Source organism: Podarcis raffonei, chromosome 5, assembly GCF_027172205.1.
Source record: "Podarcis raffonei isolate rPodRaf1 chromosome 5, rPodRaf1.pri, whole genome shotgun sequence".
NCBI classification, from domain to species: Eukaryota; Metazoa; Chordata; class Lepidosauria; order Squamata; family Lacertidae; genus Podarcis; species Podarcis raffonei.
In genome coordinates, this window is record NC_070606.1 from 36,358,155 (window position 1) to 36,372,011 (window position 13,857).

At 43.6% G+C, this 13,857-nt stretch overlaps 1 protein-coding gene across 2 annotated transcripts in view; it reads left to right on the forward strand.

Annotated features, from left to right (window-relative positions):
- MINPP1 (multiple inositol-polyphosphate phosphatase 1) overlaps positions 1 to 13,857 on the forward strand; it is a 29,125-nt gene that overhangs the window by 1,264 nt on the left and 14,004 nt on the right. For both annotated transcript variants that reach the window (XM_053388626.1, XM_053388625.1), the window contains exons 2-4: positions 3,290 to 3,487; positions 6,424 to 6,521; positions 7,825 to 7,958. In XM_053388626.1, coding sequence (XP_053244601.1) covers positions 3,290 to 3,487; positions 6,424 to 6,521; positions 7,825 to 7,958 — 430 coding nt within the window. The remainder of the gene's footprint in view (positions 1 to 3,289; positions 3,488 to 6,423; positions 6,522 to 7,824; positions 7,959 to 13,857) is intronic.

The following is a 13,857-nucleotide window of genomic DNA, read 5'->3' on the forward strand; positions in this document are numbered from 1 at the left end:
GGTTGTCAGTAGAGAAGCCTAGGTTTGCAATATGAGACCCTCCCCACCCCCAAGCAGATACATTAAAACCAAGAGGAAAAGAATTAAATTAAAACACACCCCATCCACTTCTAAAAGGCCACAGAGAGAAAGGCCACAGAGAGAAAGAGGAAAGGTTTTGCCTAGCAATGCCAGGCTGGCGTCTAAATATATATAATCATGGCGCCAGACAATACTTTCTGGAGAAAGCATTCTGTAAGTTGGGAGGCACTGCATAAAAGGCACCTTCTGGTGTTGCCACCCTCTGGGACTCATGGAAAAGTCCTGCAATGCTGATCACAGGGTCTGGGTCAGTTCAAATGCGGAGAGGCAGCCCTGGAGGTATTGCAGTTTTGAACCATTTAAGGCTTTATAGGTCGAAACCTGCAATTTGAATTGGGCCGGAAATTAATTGGCAGCCAGTGCAGTTGGGCCAGGATTGGTGTTATATGTTCAAATGGTCTTGCTCTGATGAGCAACCTGGCTGCCAAATGTGAGCCCCACAGATAATATGTTGCAGTAATCTAACCTAGAGGTTGCCAGAGCATAGACGACAGAAGTTAGGTTATCACTGTCCCTGGGCCACCAGCTGAAGCGGATGGAAGACACTTTGTGCCACCAAGGCCACCTGAGCCTCAAGCGACAGCAAAGGATCCAGAAATACCCGCAAGTTGCATACCTGCTCAAATCATAGTTAATGTGCTTATCTAATATTCCTGCTCACTGCACAGCTAACTTAAATACCAGCCTTTTTTGTTGTGGTTTAGCACTCGCAAAATGTTTGAAGGCATGAAGGTAGCCTTTGGACCAGGAGTGATGCCTCAAGGCCTTCCATATGCATTGCATCAGGTAGATTTTGGACAGAGTCTCAAATAAAGGTGTGTTCTCCCAAGCCCACATTCCCAGCATGTTCGTAGTTCTGTCTCAGTGACATCCCTGCTGGCTTGGTCATGTACACAGAATGGAAGATGGCAGGATCCCGAAAAGGGAGCTGTCACTAGACCTGTTGGCAGACCAAGTCTACATTACAAAGATGGCTGCCAACATGACACAAAGGCTGGCAACATCAGTCCCGTTGTATGGGAATCCCTTGCAGATGACTGGAGTGCCTGGAGAACGACAGACAGGTTGTGCATTTACAGCAGTGACCAGAGGAGGAATGACCACTCGGAGGAACGCAGACAGAAGAAACGCCATAGTACACCTGCATCAGCACAGCCAGACTCCTTCATCTGCCCCAGCTGCAATAAAACATGTCTCTCCCTTATTGGTCTCTACAGCCACAGCAGACGCTGTATCGCTCCCAACGGTTCGACTTTATCCTCGAAGGCACACTCCTACATTGGCTCCTGAGACTGATAGAAACCAGCAACAATTATGATCAGGAACATCTGTTCTTTTTCCTTGTGTTCATAATAGCAAGCATTTCTATTTTATTTTTTCATAAAATGCCTTATAGGTTCTGTTTATTCTTCCGGAACAGAACTGGCGAATTATGAATTGTTTCCTAACTTTCCTTAAATGTTTTTATTCATCCTTAAATTGACATCCCCCCCCCTCGCCCTTCTACATTTATCAATATCTATTTGCCATGCTAAGTAAGTTAATGGAAACTGCAAGTTCAGAACTTGCAGTAGCTTAGAATATCAGAAGCTGTGGATAAAGAGGGTCAGCATGTCTGTGTCCTGTTTTATGAGCTTCCCAGAAGCAACTGTTGTATGGAACAGTAGGCTGAATTGGATGGATTTTGGTGTTGTTCAGCATCTGGTTGAAGAAGTAAAGCCAGATTTTTTACTGATCTTTTGCTTACTCAAGCTGTTTTTCCAAAAGCCATACTTTCCCATTTTACTTTCTGAGGATTATTTAACAAATCACAGAATTACACGGGCCGCTGTCCCACAGAACCTTTAGATTAAATCTTATTCCACAACAGAAATTAAGCTGAGGTTAATTAATTAAACTATCATTCTCTAACCCTGATTCTCAAAAGTTGGCCTCACTCTCCCCCCTGCACCCTGGTTAGGTTGGCTCTTCAAAAACGTTTGTGCAGGCATTTGCTTTTGTTATTGTATGAAATGACACGTACTGTACAGAGATAGCTCTTAATACTAATACTACTACTAATACATGGCAGATATGCTTGCATAGGTATAGATATAGATTGGAAACGCTGGCATTTAAGACATTTCAGGTATGAAATATATTGCAGTATATTTAAACATACAAATTTTAGTAATAAGGAAATTGAATAAATAAAGTACAAATATTTTATGTAAATCACTTCAATGATTAAGCGATACACTCATTGTGTTAAATAAACAAATAACATAAGACACACTGTTGGTAGCTGGACAGTACTGCATATACCAGCAGTTAAAATTAATCTTGAACCAAAGGTTCCTTGGGTCATATTCAGTGTTTGGGCCATTTGTTCCTCGCTCACGATGAAAACAGTGCATACTGAGAACTGCAACCAACAGATTGAAAAACTAATGTGATTGACATCAGAGTAGGTTAAATTTACATGAGATTTTCATATTAATTGTTACACAGAAGATAGGCATGTTGAAACACATGAAACATTCCGAGGTAGTGTATTTTGTTTATATGTAGGAACCGGGGGAGAGGAAGATCAGTCTCAGATTTTTGTACTGGGCTTTCAGGTAGGGGCACTCAGAATGCTAATGAGCTGTAGCACAAAGTTGGGAGATAAGGAATAATGGATGTTCTAAAGGGCACTGAGCAAAATCACTTCCTTAAGTTCCAAGTGCCCAGAAGTGAGGGGTGGTAGTTACTGGGAAGATAATCATAATTTTATGAACTAGGAAAAGTGCAGAGCTCAGTATTTGGAAAGGATAAAATAAGAGCGGTCCAGGATCGTTCAGATGGTTGATTTTAGTGAGACCCTAAATAGTGTCAGGCAGGCTATTGCCTGTGATGACTTTATAGTCCATTGTTTCTAGAATCAAGCCCACAATATTCTTTCCACAAACCATTTGTCCAGTTTACTTTTAGCAAGGTTTTATGTTGATAGAGGATTTCACAGAAGCCTTGGTTTCAGAACCCTTTTGAGAAATTCTGTGCAAAATGCTTTATATAAAAAAGCAAATGCCCCCTGTATTTGCTTGAAGCAACTACCTTTAACTCAGTGTTTGACTGAAGATTATTCAGTTTTAACAGTATATTTTGCAACGTGCTTGCTTTTGTGAATTTATATTCCACTTTAAAGCAACTTACGACATTTAATAACCTTTTGGCCTTTCATTTTCAGCCACGACAACAGAAGGAATTGAAACCAACGACAAACTGATGAGGTTTTTTGATCTATGTGAAAGATTTGTTAAAGATATAGAAGACAATGATACGGCTATGCATGAGCTGGATGCCTTCAAGGAAGGTCCTGAGATGAAGGAAGTAGTGGGGAAAATCGCAAATACCTTGTGTCTACCAGTGAATGACTTAAACGCAGGTAATGTTCTTTTATCAGCTTCCTACCTGTTCTTAGTTATTACGAAGAGCAAATAAGCAGTAAACATAAACATCTGTTGGAAAAGCTTTAAAGGTTAACTTCTGTTGAACCTGACTGGGGGACATAAAATATTTACCCTTCCCCCGCCGCCGCCCCCCCCCCCCCAGTGCCTTGTTTTCATTTTCATCGCTCTTAGGGACTGGTTCACATAAGTTAAAGTATCTCAGCTGCATGCATTGTATGACTCTCACAAGTGCAGAGATGCACACTTGTGCCACGCAGAGCGAAAACTGAAGCCTAGTTCATGTTTCTGTGGTAGCCTGGAGAGAGCAGACAGTCGTGCTCCATTGAGACACACTCTTAGAAGTATTGGAAGATGCTTGGGAAAATTTGTACGATGGAGTGCGGAATGCAGAAAGGAAATGGCCTATCAACTCTTGCATGCGGTTTTCAGGTAATGGTGCACACATGCCTATTTCACTGCTACAGTGCTTTTTTTTTTTTTTAACTACAAAACATCCACTACCAGCAAGCTCTGTAGCTAGTAACTAACAACATCCATGTCACGAGCCATTATCAACATTGTCTTTTAATAAGCTTTATTTTGGTGTGTGGCACAAGCTACTGGTGTCGGCACCCTTTCAAGAACCTCTGTAGGAAGAGCAAGCAACTAAAACTATCTACCACAAGAGCTGCAACTTTTCCAAAATTATGCCTAGAAGAAATGTACAACTAGTTCTCTGTGCCCACCTGATATCTACCCACAACTGACTGCTGCCAGAGTTGTTTAAAGAACAGCTGGCGGTGAAGCATAGAGGAAGGATGTTTGTGGTTGGTTTTCTTGGTAAGTCTGTTTCTCCTGGGTACATGCAGATGTCTGGGGCTGCCTAAAGGAATGCTCTGGCTTGTGGTCAAACACTTAAGAAGCATGAGAAACCAACTATCGTGTACAAGTTCTTTGTGGCAACCTTTTCCCCCTTCCTGGGCCACAGGCTAACTTTATTAGATTTTACCAGGAAGAAAGTATTTTCATGAGAAAGGAGAGGTCCTCATCTTGCTGTTGTCGTACAAACTTTATGGATCCAGATAGTGATAGTGCTTTTTTTCTGTGGGGGATGCAGGGGTAAGCATACCCCTAAACATTTTGTGAATCTAAGTTTGGCCTCATTGAGGGACAGTATTTCAATATGAGTAGGAAAATGAGAGTACCCCTAAACATATTTTTAGAAGATAAACACTGGTGATAGATATTCCGCATAACTTTGTGAATCCAGATGGCGTTAGGTATTCCAGTCTGCACTAAAAACCCACATGCACCCAGTTTAGTGGGACACAGATGAACAGTGAAATGGGCATCTGGATGTGCATTTGCATTAATTTTTTGCATTATGGGTCTCCTTTTACTGAATCAGGAAGTATTATTTCATTCTACAGTATTTTATCCTTCCTATCAACCGTTTCAGGTGGTTAACATTCCATTTAAAATACAACAGAACATCACTTAAGCACCAATAAAACACAAAAAGTGGGGGAAAGACATACTTTTTATCGGATATATGCATCGATTCAAGTTTTCTAGCAGCATAAAAAGTCCTTTCTGTCTCACTCTTGAATTCATTAGGCAAGGGATTTTGAGCCATAATTGATGGAGGAGGAGCTCTAAGATATGCAGATATAAATGTAGTAAAGAAGGTCAATGTCATATGATACAGTATTGACACTTCCGTAACTCCAACTTCTGAAACATCTCTCTCTTGTTACGGAGTGTAACTAAGCATTATCCTGTTACTAAATGTGCATAGATGCAGTTTTGACAGTTTCATTTGTCACTTGCCTTTTCTACAGATTGGGTTCTGGTGTCCTTTTTCACTTGACCATCTGAACTAACTAAAGAATATTGTGTTTCCTGTAGTGTACATGCAACAATGATTTCTAGTTACTTTAATCATAACCCTGCTAAAAGTGATTGAAACAAGAGCAGGTAGTAAGATGTTGTCTGAGTATACGTATTCACTTATATGTTGGGTTTTTTACAGAATATATGATTATGATTCTTTCAATGGTAGAAAGGTTAACATGTTAAGTTTCACCTAACAGCCTTAAAAACGAGGCTTATATTTATACAGTTTGCAATTTTAATTAAGTTGAGTTTTTGAACAAGTTTGTGAATATTTTCAGAAGCACTTGCATGCATAAAACACTCCAGGCACTGATGTGTTCTTGTTCATACGAATCTAATCAAATAATTCCATTGCAAATATTTAATACCCACCATGTATTCCGTGTTTATATATGTTAAAAACATTCTTGAAATACATAAAAATCCCGCATTCACTAGCTCATTTCTTTTTGCTTATAGTTTGTAGTGTATTATATGTATTGATTCCAGGGATGCAGAAGACTACGGACCCATTTGTGGAATTGCAAGCATAGTTCTTGCACGTCACCCCTCTGTTTGTGCCAGGGATAGGGGAATTTCTTGCCTGCAGGCTAGGTCTAGCTCCTGGTGCCTTTGGATCCATTCTGTCTCATCCCTCTTTGCCCCTCCTTGACACAGTAATTAGACTAGAAAAAAGCTTCTGTTGTTGCCAATGGAAGCTTTTGTTTCAAAGCCTAATTGATGTACGGAGGATAGGAGTTCAGAAGTGACAGAAAATCATGACATTGCCCACACTTGTTATCCATTTCCCAAGATGTTATCCCTGAGGAAATACGACTCTCAGCATACAAAGGGTTCCCTAGCCTTGTTCTATACACAGGACTTGGTTCCCAAATTGTATCTCTTTTTATTGCAGTTTTGTAAAGGGGCATTTCGTTCACCACTGACGTGGTCCTTGTATGTTGCCCTTTCTGCGTAAACATTTCATTGATGGCTTGTGGCATCCTACCTGATGTACTGTCGGTGTGTTGCTAACTGTTGCTTTTCTTTACAACAGATTTGGTTCAGGTGGCATTTTTCACTTGCTCATTTGAGCTGGCCATAAAAAACATTAGCTCCCCCTGGTGTTCGCTCTTCAGTGAAGAAGATGCCAAGGTAGGTACTGTGTATACGTCTGCAACCCCCTTAACTAAAGAAGTGGAGAATTGAATGTTTCAGTGTATTGTGAAAAAAACTGTTATTCGGTCTCACAGAATTATATAGGACATAGCAGGTAGTATTCAACCAAGTTTTTACTCAAGAGTAGAGCCTCTGAAAGTGATGCGGGTGGCACTGTGGGTTAAACCACAGACCTAGGGCTTACCGATCAGAAGGTTGGTGGTTCGAATCCCCTTGATGGGGTGAGCTCCCATTGCTCGGTCCCTGCTTCTGCCAACCTAGCAGTTCAAAAGCACATCAAAGTGCAAGTAGATAAATAGGTACCGCTCTGGCAGGAAGGTAAACGGTGTTTCCTTGCGCTGCTCTGGTTTGCCAGAAGTGGCTTAGTCATGCTTGCCACATGACCCCGGAAGCTGTACACCAGCTCCCTTGGCCAATAAAGCGAGATGAGCGCCACAACCCCAGAGTCATCCGCGACTGGACCTAATGGTCAAGGGGCCCCTTTACCTTTACCTAGAGCTGCTGAAATTAATCAGCATTACTCAGCTAAGTCCATTAATTTCAGTGGTCTACCATGAGGAAAACTTGAATTCTAACCATGAGCTGAAATCTGGCACTCACTTAACATGATTTAATTTGACCAAAACAACCTGCTGCGGCAGGACAAGTGCTAGCACAAATGATACTACCACAGTTTGATCTTGGGGAGTGTCATTTAACATTCCTGCTCTCATTAGATACCCTCTCCTACTCTGCCCAACCTTCCAGCCTGTCACCCTGAGCATCTGCGTGTAGACACCTAGGATAACAGATGCATATATATTGGCTATATTCAGTCTCTTTCTAAGGAACACTAAATTCCTAAAAGTAGAGTCTGCTTTTAACAAGGCTCATAACCAATGTCTTTAGCATTAGCTGCACCTATTGACTTCACTCCTGTGCAGAAAAACAATCCTTTGCCTACCTTTTCACTCATATTCCTATTAAATTGTAGAATTCTGTGCTCATTCCCGTTTGCTGTTCCTGGCTTGCCCCTGGGAGGCTGCAACTGCAGTGTTATAAAGGCAGGTCTCTGCCAAAGCATTTGCTCCTGATTGCAATGGTGGTAGGGAGGGAAGAGGAAAGAACCCATTGCCTGAGGTGGAAAACGGGATATCTATCTATATTGATGGTGTTAGGTACCAATAGTTATATGAAAGTTTGTGTGCGTTGGAATGGCCTGCCTGCAATTTACTATAATATCTTGTTGCGTGTAAAATAATCCTTCTTTGTAACAACTTTCAAATGTGTGTGATACCAGGTACTTGAATATCTGAATGATCTGAAGCAGTACTGGAAGAGAGCTTATGGTTATCCTATCAACAGCCGCTCCAGCTGCATTCTTATGCAGGATATCTTCAAACATTTGGACCAGGCTGTTACAGAGAGTAAAAGGTAAAAAGTTGGTGGTGGTGGTGGGAAAACACATACTCTGTTTCGTGGTCCCATTCACTAAAATGGTTCCATCTTCTTGAATGTGCCACAGCTGCTGTTTGTGGAACGATCAGTATATGTAAGCATTCTTTTTTATGTTTTAAAAGACCAAAATGTGTGTGTGCTTGTGGCACAGAGCTTTCCAAACTTTTCATGTTGGTGACACACTTTTTAGACATGCATCATTTCGCTGCACAGTAATTCAGTTTTACCAGCTAACCAGAGGTTAAACTAACCCCTTTCCAGCCCTGGGAAGAGTGCGGGAAGCGTTCACTCGACACACCCACACACTGCAGCTAACACACTAATGTGGTGTAACATGCAATTTGAAAAGCTCTGGTGTAGCAGGTGGTGGAAGAAGGGGACAGGGAATGTGGGAATGTGGGTTGGGGAACCTTTTTCAGCCCAAGGGTTGCATTCCCTTCTGGGCTACGTTCCAGGGACAAAAAGAGGCAGAGCAACAAGTTTGAATGTTAACTTTGTACAATAGGCTACTTTTTCTACACCCCTGCCTCTTCCTACAGTCAGGAAAGCCCAAAGCATCGCAGTTCAAGGACTCATTCTAGCCAGTCAAAAGCACTTGAGGCCACAGAGCAGGGAAAGTGGCCTAGGGAGGAGGGAGCAGCCTGGAAAAAGTCCTGAATGTCAGATATAGATGCTTACAAAACAAGAGGATGATTTATCGAGAGAAGTGTCTTCTACAGGACTGCCTCTCCTGGCAAGCCCCGCGGAGGACCTTAAGGTCCACAAATGACAACACTTTGGAGGTCCCAAGTCGCAAGGTGGTTAGATTGATCTCAACTAGGGCCAGGGCCTTTTCAGTACTGGCCCCAACTTGGTGGAACGCTCTGTCACAAGAGACCAGGGCTCTTCAGGACTTGACATCTTTCCGCAGGGCCTGCGAGACAGAGCTGTTCCGCCTGGCCTTTGGTTTGGACTCAGTCTGACCCTTATGTTTCCCTCTCCTTATGGTTTTGATCTATGGACTACTTTTAAAATGAATCTGCATTTTAAATTGTATTTTAACTTGTATTTTAAATTGGTTTTTTTCTTTCTCTTTTTCCTATTATTTTTTTATTGTTATTTTACTGGTGTTAGCTGCCCTGAGCCCGGCTCTAGCCGGGGAGGGAGGGGTATAAATAAAATATATTATTATTATTATTATTACATTTAAATTCAATTGAACTGCTATGGTCACAGTTAGGTGTATGAGCAGGTATTTTATTTGGCTTGCAGCCCACTTAAGACTGATTTCCCACTTCAGTTTGGATCTGTGGCAAAACCTCCCTTCAGTTTGTTTCTGGATGCCTGGATATCAAACACATGACTATAACTTTTTATATTCTAACGTGAGTGGAGAACATATGGTGTCCGTTCTTTAGTGAGCATTTGTTTTGATTCGTTTGCAGAAAGGCTATATGACTTCCCATCAAACATTATCCCAGTTTTTAGGGCACTTCCTGTCACTTTCCTTACTGCAATAAGTCATTTTGTTTTATTTTTAAAATGGATTTGTTGCACCAGAGCACTTTAAATTGTGCAGACCTAAATATCCATAAGCTATTGAATCTCTCCTGAAAAATAGTGGCAGTCTGTAGGCAGCTGATTGTTAAACAACAAAAAGCTGCAGGAGATCCCGGTTATGAATTGCCTGCATCGTGTCTAGATTTGATATACCGTATTTTTCGCACCATAGGACGCACTTTTTCCCTCCTAAAAAGCAAGGGAAAATGTGTGTGCGTCCTATGGAGCGAATGCAGGCTTTCGCTGAAGCCTGGAAAGTGAGAGGGGTCGGTGCGCACCGACCCCTCTCGCTCGCCAGGATTCAGGAAGCTATCCGCTAGCCGTGGGAGACCCAGCTCTCCCACGGCTAGCGGAGCGCTGCATTAATCCCGAAGCTTGGGGCGTGCGGAGCTCAGCGCGCCCCAAGCTTCTGGGTGCCGGCAAGGTCTCCGCTAGCCGTCTAGACCTTGCCGGCACCCAGAAGCTTGGGGCGCGCTGAGCTCCGCAGCCCCAAGCTTCGGGATTAGCGCTCCGCTAGCCGTGTCTGGGCTGCGGATAGCAGCCTGTTTCCCGGAGCGTCGGGCGCCCTGAAAGCAGAGCGCCCGGCGCTTCGGGAACACATCCGCAGCCTAGGCAACCCTGCGGGAGGTCCCGCAGGGATGTCTAGGCTGCGGATAGCAGCCTGCTTCCCGGAGCGTCGGGCGCCCTGAAAGCAGAGCGCCCGGCGCTTTGGGAACACATCTGCAGCCTAGGCAACCCTGCGGGAGGTCCCGCAGGGATGTCTAGGCTGCGGATAGCAGCCTGCTTCCCGGAGCGTCGGGCGCCCTGAAAGCAGAGCGCCCGGCGCTTCGGGAACACATCCGCAGCCTAGGCAACCCTGCGGGAGATCCCGCAGGGATGTCTAGGCTGCGGATAGCAGCCTGCTTCCCGGAGCGTCGGGCGCCCTGAAAGCAGAGCGCCCGGCGCTTCGGGAAGACATCCACAGCCTAGGCAACCCTGCGGGAGATCCCGCAGGGATGTCTAGGCTGCGGATAGCAGCCTGCTTCCCGGAGCGTCGGGCGCCCTGAAAGCAGAGCGCCCGGCTCTTCGGGAACACATCGGCAGCGTGGGGAGCCTTGCAGGAGTTCACCGCAGGACTCCCCACGCTGCGGATAGCAGCCTGCCGCCCGGCGCGAGGGGCGCCCTGAAGCAGAGCGCCCCTCGTGCCAGGCAGACATCAGCCAGCCCCACAAGCTCGGGGGACAGCAGGGAGGCGCAGCGCCACTTTCCCGCTGTTCCTCGACCTGGTTCGGTTTCCCTGACCTGCTTTTGGGGGGGAAATAAAGGGAAATTTTTTTTCCTTTATTTCCCCCCAAAAAAACTAGGTGCGCCCTATGGTCCGGTGCGTCCAATCGTGCGAAAAATACGGTAATTAGGAGCTCTGTGAAACGGTGCTGTTCCTTTTCCTAACAGTTGATGGCAGTATAAACAGAGGATGCTAATCTAAATTTTGAATAGGTTTCTCTTAACTAAGCTTAGTAAACTAAAGTACCTAATTGCCTCTTTCACCTACCAGCTTTTTCTGAATACTGATCATTGTTTATCCTGACAGGGGAGCAGAGGGCAGCTGTTGCCTTCTATGGAGGGTGAGTTGAGACACGGGGAGACCAAGTGACTTGCCGTATGTGACACCTAGTATCGAGTAGATAAGTTTAACTTCCAGCCACTAATCCCCGATTAAAGCTGCAGCTAGATGAGATAACGTATGCAGAGCTACTGTAAAATAAGCATTCTCATACCTCGTTCAAAATAACAAGCCACTTTTTTATCTATCATTTTTCTATTAAAATGTACTCTTAGTATGGAATAGTAGAGTATTTAATCAGCGTTACTTGTACCAAGAGGCAAACAGTTCTTTCCCACAACATGAATTAATGTTTAAAAGACACTGTGAAATCATTGGAAGTCTTTAAACTCTATTATAATTTGGGGTTGAACTTAATTTTCTTCTATGCGGAGGTAACATTTTAAGAAGTACCCACCTCTAGATATGTCCTATTGCACAATTCCATTCAGTATCATTCATATATATATATACACACACACACACACACACATGACCAGACATTTGACTAAGCCAGGCATAGGCAAACTCCCATCATCCCTAGCTAACAGGTCAGGGGAGTTGTAGTCCCAAAACATCTGGGGGGGCCGAGTTTGCCTGTGCCTGGACTAAGCTACATAGAAACATAAAATTGTAGAGTTGGAAGGGACCCCAAGTGTCATCTAGTCTAGCCCCCTGCAATGCAGGAATCTCAAGCAAAGCATCCAAGGCAGATGGATAGTTGCTTCATAGTTTCTTCCTCCTCACTTCATAAATTGTCCCCCCCCCCTTAGAATTTTAATTGGTATATGTTACGATTATTATAAGGTTAACACCTGCCTTAATAGTGACCATATGCAAAGGAAAGCACTGCCTCTGTGCTTTTTTAACTGAGGAAGGAATTTCAGCAGGTGCATCCTATCCTATGCATGGATAAGAGACACTTCGCCTGCTTAAATCTTCTTCTACACAACTTTTAAACGTTCAGAAGTTCAATTGGGTTATTCAGCATTGTGATTCCTTAATACCTTATGACCAAGGGTTTATTTGAATCAGTGGAGATATGTGTGTGTGTGTGTGTGTGTGTGTGTGTGTGTGTGTAAGAGAGAGAGAAAGAAAGAAAGAAAGAAAGAAAGAAAGAAAGAAAGAAAGAAAGAAAGAAAGAAAGATTCTCTTCAGTGACTGGGAGGGATCACTATTTGACATTAGAAGACAGCCTTATTATTGACCCTATATGAGATATGCTTCTCTGTGTAATAATCTTTGTGTGTTTAGGGATTAGCTTTGTTTGGAATGGTTTTATGGAATGTTTAATTATATAACCTTGTAAAGATTTTTAAGAGCTCTAAACAGTTTAGGGGAGAAATTGACTTGTCCCAACCACAGTGACTTAAAACTCCATCCTGAGGTTGAGGAACAACTTCTCTCATTTGATTCCTATCGGAAGTTAAGACTCCCCTTGGTGGACCGTAGCCACAGCCTCAGCTTCTGAACAACGCACACTGAACATTTCAAAGCCCTTTGAAGTGAATGGTTGCGCTTCTGTTGTGGATTCCGTTTATTTTTACAAAGGCACGGCCATGTTTTTAGTCCTCTTGCGTGCTATAGAAAGAAATTGAAGAAAACTTAGAAGGAGCAACGGCAGTCCTCATAGTTGGAATCATGGAATTGCAGAGTTGGAAGGGATCCCAAGGTTCATCTAGTCCAACTATACCTGCAAACCCAGTGACCTTTGTGACGCTATCAGCTGGCAGCTGATGTTCGAATAGAGATAATGCATTATATTCTCTTCCTTACTGAGAACAGTACACAGATCAGAGCTGTTTGGTTGTCATCGGGCCAACAGGTGGTAGGGAGGGCAGCATTAGGGTTGGTTTGAGAATTCAGTGTTGAGCTGTGAGTGCCGAGTTCTGTCACCGTTGCCTTATAAGCTTTGGGCCAATTTCTGCCTATTTTTGGTCTTCCTGCGTAGTACTGCTTTACAAGCATAACTGAACGCAGTAAGGCATGTGCATGAGTAAGACATGCACAGGTTTACACTGCCAGATACTTTTCAGAAGGGCAGGGAGAAGCAGAGCAAGAACTGAAGACACTATCACTATAGTCAGGCATTCAGATGGCTCCAGTGTTATTTCATCAGATTAAGCCTTTGCCAATACAGTGTCCTTCAAATACTCTAGGGCTACAAGGGCTACAACTCCCAACATGCTGCCTGGAATTGAGTTTTAGACTGAGCTTTCTTCATTGCAGCTTAGAAATGAGAGGGTAGTTTCTAGTTGTAATATCATTTCAAAAGGCATTTGGTAGTCAACAGAAGGAGTAACAGGAGTCCTTTAACAACGATTGAAGTTGAGATTATGTTCTCTGGTTATGGGTATATACACCTTCCTTCTTCTGAGTCATACCATCTGTCCATCTTCGAGAACAGTGTTCCTCTACCTTCACTTCCCAGATGACGTTGGACCACGACAACATCCCTGACCACTGGCTAACTGGATGGATGGGAGTTGTAATCCAACAACATCTGGGGATCCAAGGTTGAAGAACACTGCTCTAGAGCGTGGGTGGGGAATCTTTTCCAGGGGCCATATTGAAAGCTCCCACCTTGTCTCATGGGCCATCGTGACAGGTAGATGGGGTGCAATGGGAACTCCGATACCTGCAGACTTGCTGATTTGCTTTGTCAAGAAACAATAGAGAATGCTCTCTAAGGCTCCTAATTGTTGGCAAACACGTCTCTACTTGCTCCACACTTAACATCGCAGATAATATCAG